The 12,499-nt window shown below is 41.3% G+C and overlaps 1 protein-coding gene across 1 annotated transcript; it reads left to right on the top strand.

Moving 5' to 3' along the window:
• The first annotated feature begins 8,679 nt into the window (after nt 1–8,679).
• Nucleotides 8,680–11,789, top strand: tnni1c (troponin I, skeletal, slow c). The gene is made up of 6 exons (XM_071529518.1): nt 8,680–8,712; nt 9,531–9,572; nt 9,721–9,852; nt 9,958–10,047; nt 10,195–10,377; nt 11,427–11,789. Exons 1-6 carry the CDS (start codon nt 8,689–8,691, stop codon nt 11,526–11,528), a joined length of 573 nt encoding a protein of 190 aa, XP_071385619.1. The 5' UTR covers nt 8,680–8,688; the 3' UTR covers nt 11,529–11,789.
• Nucleotides 11,790–12,499: the final 710 nt, after the last annotated feature.

Below are 12,499 nucleotides of genomic sequence, written 5' to 3'. Positions count from 1 at the left end.
TTAAACATTTCACTAGTTAGCTCGTTAGGCCAACGGAACGGCTAGCTGCTAGCTTGGTAGAGCTCATGATGAATGGACTTCCAGGGGTTAGCGTATGCTGCCTTCAAGTGCTCCTCGTAAATTCCTGCTTCTAATTTCGTAAGTGGCAAACACGGCTTGTCATGCAATGAAGTGCATTTGGTCTGAAATAATGACATAATAAACCATGTAACTTTGGTGGCTGTTGTTTTAAATAAAAATTTAGATATGTCATTGTTACCATCAACTGTTGACACCGCTTCCATCACACCCTGAATGTCACATTTTGACAGCTTGGATATCATATGCTGCCTTCAGTGCGCCTTGGTATGGAGGACCAAAATAGTCACACTTAAATAAATGTGTCAGTGAAATAAATAATTACATAAATAAATACAGAAATACATTAATAAATTAATAATTGATTGATTGTTTTCTTTTAATTTAAAATTATTAAATAATATTATTTTATAATTATTGTTTTCATAATAACATGACTATGTTTAATTTTATTTTTATTTCATAAAAACTTTTTTATTTTTCAAATGGCTTTTATTTTCAATTACATGATGATATTATTCAGAATGTTTTCAGAGTGGTTCTTTTATTTAGTTTTTTCTTTTTTACCTTTTTCTTTTTTCATTGTTCCTCTTTTTATTTCATAATAACACTTTTCATTTCATAATGTCACTTTTCATAATGTCTCAGCCTCTGTCAATCAAAGTGAATGGGCAGGATCTATTTGCTAATTGGGTAATCCTTTGCAATCGATTATTTTGGGGGCAAGAGGCTGGTCTTGCCCCATGGGCCAAATGACGTTAAAAAAGTCATAACATTATGAGAATAAAGTGGTAATTTTGAGAAAAAAGTAAAAGTTTACTGTTACCTTAGTGTGCCACTTTTGGCTTAGGATCTTTTTAGAACTGCCTGGGGGATGAAACCTTTCTTAGCTTTCATGTGCGGACTGGGAGAAGAGCTTCATTTTTTTAGCAAAACACTGGCATCAGGTTACTGGTAATTAACACATTAAAGACTACACGACTTTTTGGGAGCCAATATATGAAAATCATCTCTGTGTCTCTTGTGCATAAATCTACCTTGTGCGCTTGCTAACGCTTTAGCATACAGTATGTTAAAGGACAACTCCAGCGTGATTTGAGTTTTTGCTAATTTTTGACATATTACATACCTTTAATGTTGACTGTTTTTATATGCATGTGCCACAATGAAAGATATTTTAAAATCAGTTTTGTCATACCACTCGGGCTCATTCACTCCATCACTGTGAAGGAGAGGCTGCCAATCGCGTTTTGCAAAATTGCTCTAGAACGATAATATCAGGCTAAAAACCTTTACATTTTTAAAGAAGTTCTGTTCCCGGTTTCATATTAGTGTTCAGGAACACTGCAAGAGCTACGACGAGACAGACTTGCCATTTTCTACTCGTAAACAAATATACCGTTTCCGGGTCATTACATGTCCGATTTCTGCATTTTCCACTCCAAAATAAAACTTTAACCACTAGAACACAACAACTATAACAACTTAAATCTGGAGTCAATCGGATTTAAGTTTGGTCGGTCGGCCGGTCGGTCGGTCGGTCGGTCGGTCGCATGCAACACATGCAATGAGTCATATACGTTCTTCAAACACAAAATGTTTTATGGTTTAGCACAATAGCCTCTTACTTTAATGTCTGACAAGGTTGGAGAACACTTTGGGAGGGACCGTGCCTCCATGCAGAATATTTCAAGATCCTTGATATTCTTAGGTTTGTGCTTGTGGACTGCCCTCTTCAATTCAGAACGCAGATTTTTATTAGGGTTCTGGAGACAAGATGGCCATTGCAAAACGTCAATTTTGTGTTCCCGCGACCATTTCTGTGATGATTTTGATGTATGTTTGTGGTCGTTGTCTGGTTGAAAGGTCCTTCCACAGCCAAGTCTCAACCTCCCGGCAGAGGCAACCAGGTTTTGGGCTAAAATATCCTGATACTTAGTGGAATTCATTATGCCATCAATCTTAACAAGATCTGGACCACTAGCAGTAAAACAGCCCCAAAGCATCAAAGATCCTCCACCATATTTCACCGTGGACATCCGGTGCTTTTCCTTGTATGCAGTTGTCTTTTGTCACCAAACATGCCGATGGTGTGCATGGCCAAAAAGTTCCATTTTGGTCTCATCTGACCACAACACACAATTTCAATCATAGTTCCAATGATGCTTGGCAAAGTTCAGGTGCTTCAGTTTATGGGTTGCATTCAGTAAGGGCTTCTTTCCTGCAACCCTTCCAAAGAGCTTATTGACATGGAGGAGGCGTCTAACTGTTGATTTTGACACTTGATAACCTCAGCATTCCACTCAATTGTGCAGTTGTGAAACTGTGATCCTTGGGTTCCTCTTTGCCTCCCTCACCAACTTCCTCACTGTTCATGGGGACAATGCATCCTCTTCCTGGTGAATTTGCAACTGTTCCAGATTTCTAAAACTTTTTGATTATTGCCCTGACTGCTTAGTGGTATTTTACTATATGTCTCCTCTGAGTTGAAAGCTCTCTCAAAGTGATGGATGACAAATGGATTTTACATGTGTGCAACCTCATATTTTGACCCCAGAGAAACAGGAAATTATGAAAGCAATACAGTTTCTGGATTCTGAGATCAATAAAAAAATAAATAGACTTTTATTTATTTTATACAATAAATTTTGTTCATTTTCGTGAAGGGTGACAATAATTCTGGAGTTGACTGTATATGTATCATGCAATTCCTGTATGTATTCCTGTATTACAATGCATCAATTCACAGTAAATGAAAAAAACAATTGATTGACATGGACTGATTGCAATGCAACACTGAATTTATTTTTTGCAGTGGGATTTCAGTCCCTTTCTGTTTCCTTGGCTGTTTTCCTCAGTGTTTGGAACAGCCGACGGAAGAAGCGGACTCTGTTCTTCTTCTTCTTGGTCTTTTTGATCTCTGAAAAATAAAAGAGGACAATCAATGCCTCAGTTCATCTTGATGGAAGTAGACATGAGCTACAGTGTGAGCAGACCTGATGAAGAACTCTTACCTGATGTGGTGTCAGAGGATTGTTGCACCTCCTCTTTCTCCTCAGTGCCAACCAGGCTGCTGGTCAAGCCTTCCTGGACTGGAGTAATGGCAGGAGCTTCAGTAGGGATGGTCAGAGGAACCAGAGGAGCTTCAGTAGGGAGGCTCAGAGGAACCAGAGGAGCTTCAGTAGGGAGGCTCACAGGAACCACAGGGGCTTCAGTAGGGAAGCTTAGACGAACCACAGGGGCTTCAGTAGGGAAGCTTAGACGAACCACAGGGGCTTTAGTAGGGAGGCTCAGAGAAACCACCGGAGCTTCAGTAGGGAGCTCAGAGGAACCAGAGGAACTTCAGTAGGGAGGCTCACAGGAACCAGAGGAGCTTCAGTAGGGAGGCGCAGAGGCACCACAGGAGCTTCAGTTGGGAGGCTCACAGGAACCAGAGGAGCTTCAGTAGGGAGGCTCAGAGGAACCGGAGGAGCTTCAGTAGCGAGGGTCAGAGGAACCAGAGGAGCTTCAGTACCTAGGGTCAGAGGAACCAAAGGAGCTTCAGTAGGGAGGCTCACAGGAACCAGAGGAGCTTCAGTAGGGAGCGTCAGAGGAGCCACAGGGGCTTCAGTAGGGAGGCTCACAGGAACCACAGGAGCTTCAGTAGGGGGGCTCAGAGGAACCAGTGGAGCTTCAGTAGCGAGGGTCAGAGGAACCAGAGGAGCTTCAGTAGGGAGGCTCAGAGGAACCACAGGAGCTTCAGTAGGGAGGCGCAGAGGCACCACAGGAGCTTCAGTTGGGAGGCTCACAGGAACCAGAGGAGCTTCAGTAGCAAGGGTCAGAGGAACCACAGGAGCTTCAGTAGCGAGGCTCAGAGGAACCACAGGAGCTTCAGTAGCGAGGCTCAGAGGAACCACAGTGGCTTCAGTAGGGAGGGTCAGAGGAACCACAGGAGCTTCAGTAACGAGGATCAGAGGAACCACAGGAGCATCAGTGGGGAGAGTCAGAGGAACCAGAGCAGCTGAACCAACAGCAGAGTCCATTTCTGGGCTTGGTGTTGTGTCCTCTTCCAGGCAAGGCTCTTTGCTCAAATCTCCATCAAGGGGGGTGGAGTTCACGGCTCCATCCACTACAGCTGGCTGGGTGGAATCATCTAGTTCCACCTAAAGAGGGAGAGAAGTAGGGCTGGGTATCGGTACTCGATACCTTTAAGATATCGACCGAAATAACCCAGTACAAAGTAGTATCAAAACTTCTCCAGTCAAACGATATCTGCATTTGATACTTTTTGTACACAGATCTAGAAAAAAATGACTATTTGTATGGTTTTGCTCGCAGCCAATCACTGCAAGCGTTCTTCGATTTAATGACGTAAAAAACGTTTAAATCGAATGAAGTACTCTATTGGTATCGGTATCACTTTAAGGGTACTGGTATTGGTACTGGTATTGTAATTTTTTAAATGATACCTAGCCCTAGAGAGAAGCCATTTGAATTTTAGAAATTTATTTTTTTTCTTTTTTACTATGCAGTATCAGTATCCAGCTACTCGATCATACATCTGCGCAGATCTTCTTACCTCTTTGGTGGTCAGCACTTGTTTCTGTGGCTCGAACATCACACAGATTTCCCCTACTGTGATGTCAACGATCCTAGTCAGCAGCTCTGGCTCAAAGCGCTTCAGCTTCTCAAGCAGGACATCTGGAGTGTACTTCTCTCTGACCTTGTTCTGGATAGAAAGGACCTTCTCATCCCGGATGGAGTGGGAGAATGCGGCCTGGCGGTCCGTGGAGGTCAGAGAGGTGGAGAGCTTATCCTCAACGGCCTTTGTGAGTCCGACAGCCAGGTCGCTGAGCTGCAGCGGGGGTACAGACGAGAGGATCACCAGAGTTCTCCAGATAGTTATACTGTCGCCCCATTATTGCTATCGTTGATGATCGTTGCTGGTTAGTGCCATTTTTAATAAACGCTGCATACACTGTGCAGAATACATACAGAACAGAGACTAAAGTGGACATCAAACATTAAACCGGCATACTGGCATGGGGGTGAGTAGATAATGACTGAATTTTCATTTTTGGCTGAACTATTCCTTTAACATTAGCAGAGTTGATGATAGATTGAGTGGTGGACTGTCTCACCGCTCCCTGAGAGATTTCTTGCCCTGCTCCACCAGCATGTGTGTATAGTGGCAATAAATGGCTTAAATGGAAATATCAGTTGTCCCTCCTACATTCGTATTGATGTACCATGGTGATGCTCAATCTCCTGTGAACCAATCCTAGAAATAGATTCTACTGTGTGTGTGTGTGTTTAATGCATATAAATATATCTTGGCCCAAAAACCAAGAAGAAAGAAGAAATCTGCTGATACGTCTCCAGTCCTACATCACATGGAACCTACTGATATTTATTTTCAGTGCTGGGCTGCTGGGTGAGAGGGTGACATTTTCTCCTGAAATAGAACAATACTCTGCCAGGTGGATTTGTCTGAATTAAATCATAGAGCCTGGAGCTTGTCATCTGCTGCTCTGTCCCATGGGGGAGTGAGACCATAGGTTGGTATTTTTGGTCAGTGTGTAGCTATGAACGCAAATATTCATGCCATCCCAGGAACTATGAAGAGGGAGTCATCAATCAAGATTAGGTTACATGTTTGTATGAGCGGCCATGTGTGTTAATACTCTATCCCTTCCTCACACAGACCTATTTTGAAGGTTAAAACATTACAGGCTCCATTAGAGGAGGTGAAGGGTTTTTTCTTCGTTATTTTTTTGTTCCTAGCTGGAGTCTTGTCTGCACTTGTAAAGACAGCGATCCATCCGTTGATGCAGTCTGACCCTTCAGTCCAGTGGAATATGTGAATAATTGCAGCAGGACTGGAGGATGAGTTAGAGGAGAGAGGGGTGGGGGGAGGGAGACGTTGATCCCAAAACGGACACAGACCAATGAAAAAGCTCATTTGCATCCTGTCTGGGGTGAGGAGGATTAACTCACCCTGACTCTAAAAAAAAAAAAAGAACTAAGCTGCCTTTGTTTATGCAGGCGCACTCAACATTTCATCACTCTCACAGAAATGCAACAGGCCAGAGGAGGTTGACACCATCAAGGTTGACACTCACCGCCCTTAAAAAGATGGGAATGGCTTAAGCTTTGTTTGTTTTTTACAAAAATAGGCCAAATAAAAAAACTAAACTAATATTTACTTTCTGCATCATGCCTTACAAATATCCATCCTGTCACAAACCGCACACATACCATGACCCAAAGGTGACACAGTCCCAGGCAAAGGCCAAGTATTGAGTTTCCCTACAGTGGGATAGGTAGCTTAGAAGCAGGAGGAGGCTTGACTGACCCGAAAACGGCATTTAACCACAATTATTTACATAGAGAAGAATGCTATTGAATTGAAGGGTTTCGTATATAAGAGAGCTGGGGTTTGAAAAAAGAGAGAGAGACAAGGGGACGGAGTCAAAAGGGACAAAAATATCCTTCAGCTTGTCCATCATTTGCAACCCATTCCTATTACTGTATGATGGAGGAGACACCCATCTCATGAGCATGAGCTCCTTGCAAATCTGTACGCACCTCACACACATCCCATCTACCTACATCCCACACCGGTGTACCGGTGTCTGTAAACTATGCAAAACAAGTAGGAAATGAGTGGAATATGAATTACAGTTAACATGTTGGTGGAGAAAGTTTCATACTGCACCCAGCCACCCCAGGTGGATGATCTTGCCTTCACTCAGCTGTCAAATCTGTAAATATATCAAATGTGAAAGCGTCCCATTACTTCCATTTAGGTCTAATTAAAGCAGTGCCCTTCAGAGTGATCACTCATTGTCCCTCGTTCCTCTTGGCTTTAATTTCAGACTAGTGGATGACAGGTAAGTGACGCTCCCCCCCTTCCCCACTGGTTGAGGCCTAGGATAGACGAGGACTGGACTGTGGTTTAACAATGGCTGTGCTGCCTGATGGGGGGGGGGGCACAGCATTGTGTGGAGGACAGACATAGCAGCAGAAAGGTTACTGAATATATAGCACCATGACATCTGCTGTGGAACACCTCTAACAGAGAGAAAGGCTGATCATGCCTTTGTGTCACTGTCACACACACACACACACACACACACACAAATACAGAAATACATTGAGTGGTTGAGGAGAGTTCTCATTGGGTTGGATTCCATTACAAAAAAGTGCAGTAAAATAAATTTCTGAAGAATAGGACAGCAAAACTTCATGTAGGATTATTACAGTGATAGTGATAGAAAAATACCATAAAATACGACAAGGTCACTATAAACTCACTATTAAGTACCACAGGCACACTGTGACTGATTATAGGAATATTATAATGATTTTTCATTCTTTTCCTGTGTTTCACTTCAGATGAAGTTGTTGTGTCCAGGATTTGGCTGCTCAGTAGGTAAATGTCTCATTTCATTTTCAGATTGAGACCCGCCCGGTTCGTTGATAGGACTTCATCCTCTCCGGTAGAGGTGTTAATCTCATCAGTCACTAACGAGTTGCTGAGTTAACAAGCGGAGCTTTCCCGTTGATCCCGCATGACCGACCAATAATTTCTGGTGGTGGGGCTGGGCGGGTCAGCGTGTGTTGTCAAAGATGTGGAAAAAGAGAAGAGCTCTTACGGTGTCCCTATTTCACACTCACACCATCTCAAGGGATAGCCCATGCCTAATTGCTGGCTAGGTTGTGCATAATTAAGGTTTATTTGGACCATATCACGCACAAACCTAAACTATTGTTAACGTTCAAAGCTAAACGTTAAGCTTTTGTGATGGGTTTTTGATAAAGACACGTTTGTTTTAGTTCTGTAACAGACCGTCCTTATCAGGAGGTAAAGTGGAAGTAGCCTAAATCCACATTTTATGTGCGCCTTCTGGCACACAACGAAGATGATATAAAAATTCAACAAAATGAACTCTTTGCCATTTCTTGGGCATAAATTGTCCTATTTGTCATATAGTTAGAATGAGCTAAAAAAGCGAAAAAGTCATTTTTTCTCTTCAGTGTGACTCGTCCACTTTTACAAACTAGAAGGCAGACCATTTTTCCACTCTGGAGTGCTATATCATCTCCATTTACGATCTTTGGGGCGTTGCGCGCTCTGGCGAACCCATACCAGAGCGCGCAATGTTTGTAACATATAAAAGCCTAGTGCAGTTAAAAAGTCCAGCTGCGCAAAAAACATTTTTGGACCGCGGACCAATTCTTGGTCACAGGTTATTGTTTATTTTTATAACATCTAACAGCTTCCTTTTTCTCTCAAAGGTTCAACAATGGCTGATGAGTAAGTTCTATGTTTTCACCATTTAAAAGTGTATTTAGCCTAATTGTTTATTTCGCTATGAATCATTTTTTATCTCAGAAAATAATGTTGTCTCCTGTTTGTTTGTGTATCTCTGCTTTTCTCTGCTCCAACAAATTCCACATGGCAATTACAGTGATGTAAGTTTTAATCTGTGTGGCGTACACTATTATCTAGCCTACAGACTTATTGTGAAATAAAATATATATATATATATATATATATATATATATGTTTCAAATTGCTTACATTTGCTGTCTTTATTCCTTTCTCCTCAGCATGTCCCCAGACCAATGCCCCCTAAAGCAGAGGCCAAGGTAATGTAACCTCCTGAAATAACTATTTCTCATCAGCAACAGTCTCATTTAGTTAGCTGTCTGCCTGCACTGTTTGTCCCTCTCCACTTACCAGCCTCTCTGTGTGGAGAAGAATGTTTTAGAATCATAACTTGAATTGTTGCTTTTTTTAAATTTAAAATTATTCAAAGCGGAATTTGTGTAAAGCTAAATGTTTTTCAACGGACTGTTATTAGAAATAATAGTGTTTTACATTCTAAAGTACAACCAAAATAAACCCAATTCAGGAGAAATGAAATTTGTAGTTGTAAGAAGATGACTTTGACTTTGACCTAACCCAAAATTACTGAAGGATAAAAAAAAGTTTGAATTTAATTATTTCAGCCTTGAAGAGACTGAGCAAAAATCAATATTAAATGATGTTGATGTTTTCAGACCTATACCTACATCAGTGTGAATCATGCTGATGGGTTTGTGAGGGACAGATAAATTTGTTTTCATTTACATCTTCAACAGTTTTGAGGCACACAAGATTTTATATGTGTAAAGTAAACTGAGGGTGCTGTTTGGTTCACTGAGTCATATGGACAGATATAATAAGAAATCAATTGAGGAGTGTGACAGTCAACCCTAACCCGCAATTCCAATAAAAGCAAACAGTGACTTGTACCTTCCCATTGCCATGGAAAATATTTGAATCATTCTTTCTGTTACAAATATGGGCTATTAGAGGTAAACTAAGAAATCTGTGGATGGATGGATCACATAATTGTATGTTGTAGGCCTAATTTATAACTAAAAAGTCAGCACTTAAATGTCATATTCTGTATTATTTCCAGCCCAAATGCAAGATTTCAGCCTCCCGCAAGCTCTCTTTGAAGGTAAAGGCATGTTGCATTATTTGTACACATGTGTAATGAACTGTACATGAAACTCTCACTATAAGAGGGCAGTTTTTCAGGAAAATTATGAGCCCTTATTATGCACCAAGGCATTCACTTCTCTCCATCTTCCCTTTAACTTGTCCAGATCCTCTTGCTCACTCGAGCAACGGAGGAGCTGGAGGCGGAGAATGCCGCAAGAGACGAGGAGAAGGTTCGCCACCTGTCCGCGAAGCTGCCGCCCCTGCAGTTTTCTGGCTTGACCATAGAAGAGCTGCAGGTGAGGGACAGACACAAGACAACCACGATCCACGCGTGATGATTTACATTCAGACAAAGTCATAAAGCATGATGTTTCTTCTTTTCTACGCTTTTCTTTTTTCAGAAAATGTGTAAGCAGCTTCATGCCAAGATCGATGTGACGGATGAGGAACGGTACGAATGCGAGGCCAAAGTCTTCAAGAACAACAAAGACGTAAGCCTTCAAACGTGCACTTTAACACACGGCACACAGCGTTTTTAATGCAACTCGTCGAAATATTAGAACATCTGGTGAATCTAGATCTAGAGGGAAAGTTTCTGTTGACAAAAGTCACCAGTAAAGATATTCTCGATGCCTCAGATCCACGAGTTGAAGCTGAAGGTGCAGGACCTCGGGGGGAAGTTCAAGAAGCCCGCGCTGAGGAAGGTGAGAGTGTCTGCAGATGAGATGATGAGAGCTCTGCTGGGGTCCAAACACAAGGGCTCCATGGACCTCAGGGCCAACCTGAAGTCTGTGAAGAAAGAGGACATCAAACAAGAGAAGGTATGACTTGATTTGACTCATTCTTGCTGTAAGGTGGACTGAAAACAGCGCAGAATTCTACATAAAAAACCCCACTAAAATCGTAAATAAACATAAAAAGAGCACATTTGTACACGTGAAACAAGGCAAAGTACAAAAAAGAAATGAAAAGATAAGCAGAATGAAATTTTAAGAAGTATATGTACAGACAAGGTTGCTAAGAATAAGTGTAGCACTGACTATATTTTAAACATGATAGTGTAGCCTCTAGGGAATTGTTCAAAAGGAGGGAAAAAATAAAAAATAAAATCCCTAAGTTACTACTTACTATGGCTACACAAGAAGACATAGAGCTGTCCACTCTACAATAATTCAACACGAGTGACAGTTGTAATTGATTTTATTAACAAATACAGCCTTTGACTCCAGGAGGTGTGTTAAGTCAGCAGTTCTCAACATGGGGTCCAGGGACCACCGAGGGTCCTTGAGGGGGTTCCAGGGGGTCCCCAGCAAATTGATGAATTGTTAAACTTCACCATTATTTTATGTACAGGAAGTTAACACAATTAGAGAATGTAGAAGACTATTTTGATCATTGTTTCACTGGTATCTCTACCTACAACACAGATAGTCATGGAATTCTGGACAAAACTAACAACAGTAAAACAATAAAACTAACAATAAAGATATTCTCAGATTTGGGTCTGAATAGAATTAGGGTCCGTGGCTCTAATGTGTACTAAATTTGGGGTCCTTGATATGAAAAAGGTTGAGAATCACTGTGTTAAGTGATGTTAATGATGCTGGTTTCAGTTATTGCTGTATACCAGTCTGTTGATTGTTGAAGCATTTTTTTCTTCTTAATTTTGGGCTTAAGTTATTAACTGTTTAATCTTGGTGCTGCTGTATCTGATGTATTAGATTAGATGTGTTTTTTTGTACTATCATCCAGTCTCAATCTTGCCCTATATGTTGAAACAAATTGCCCCTCATGGATAATAAAGCTTTACTCTACTGAAAATGAATGTGCAAAAACCTAACAGACTGAATGTGTGTTTTGCTGCGTTCAGGAGCTGACCATGGAGGTGGGCGACTGGCGTAAGAATGTGGAGGCCATGTCTGGTATGGAGGGCAGGAAGAAGATGTTTGATGCTGCTGGTGGCGGCCAGTAGAAAAACTCCTGATGGGGAGCAAGGAGTAGAGGGGAAAATGGAACCGAAGTAAATATTGTCAGGGAGACTTGGGCTTGATGGAGGTTAGAGGTGGAATATGAAGGAGTCAGTGAAATGAACAATAGAAGTTGCCCCATTGGACTTGGACTTTGTCCATGTTTGTCCAGCAAAATTATTTCTGCATGCAGTAGCTGCTGTTTTTGCACAAGACTAGGAATGCCCGTGTCTCTCAAGTCACTGCAGTTTTTATTGTTTTCTCAAGTAGTCCTTTTTTATTAAAAATAGCCATGTGAATGTGTATTACTGCCTAGTGGTGCTGCTATGTGTAAGAATAAAATGCATTTGTAAATATCTTCCCAACTCTTGTTTTACTCACACATATTGACTGTACAATATATACAACACTGTACAAAAGTGTTGCTTACTGCCATTCCCCCAAAAACAACCTCTGCTCTAGTACTGGAGTATATAACATTTCTAAACAGACAGTTTCAGTTTTATTGGTGAGATAGATGCAGATAATCAGCAAATGAGATTTAATTTGACAAACATATTAGTTATGTATGCTTCTCATGTAATTATGAATTTCTTTCCTTTCCTACTTGAAGTTGATTTGACATATTGACATTGCTTTTTAGACTCACAGTAATACAATAAATAAGGTATCATACACTAGTTCCATGGAGCTGCTTTTCCTGTACAGTATTTGGGTGCCATGCCACTGCTTTAATGTGACAAGGCAGAGATAGTTTTTCTGTCAGAGCCGGGATATACTTAGCCTTTATTCTTCACTGGAATGAATTCCTCTCCAATAATAAACAATGAACACTGACACACACCAGTAGCTGTCCTTGGGGTGACATCAGAGGATGGCTGCGAGGTGAAGGTTGACTGACGGGATGGAGTGAGAAACCCTTAAGGAATTTACGAGTGTTGCATCTGTGTAAACATGTATGTGCCTGAATGCACGG

The sequence above is a fragment of the Centroberyx affinis genome, unplaced genomic scaffold (genome assembly GCF_046629955.1).
Source record: "Centroberyx affinis isolate AG114_WGS23_722 - 3 ecotype Tasmania unplaced genomic scaffold, CSIRO-AGI_Caff_v1 ptg001797l_1, whole genome shotgun sequence".
Classification (NCBI taxonomy): domain Eukaryota; kingdom Metazoa; phylum Chordata; class Actinopteri; order Beryciformes; family Berycidae; genus Centroberyx; species Centroberyx affinis.
This window is presented reverse-complemented; position numbering and strand designations above follow the sequence as displayed.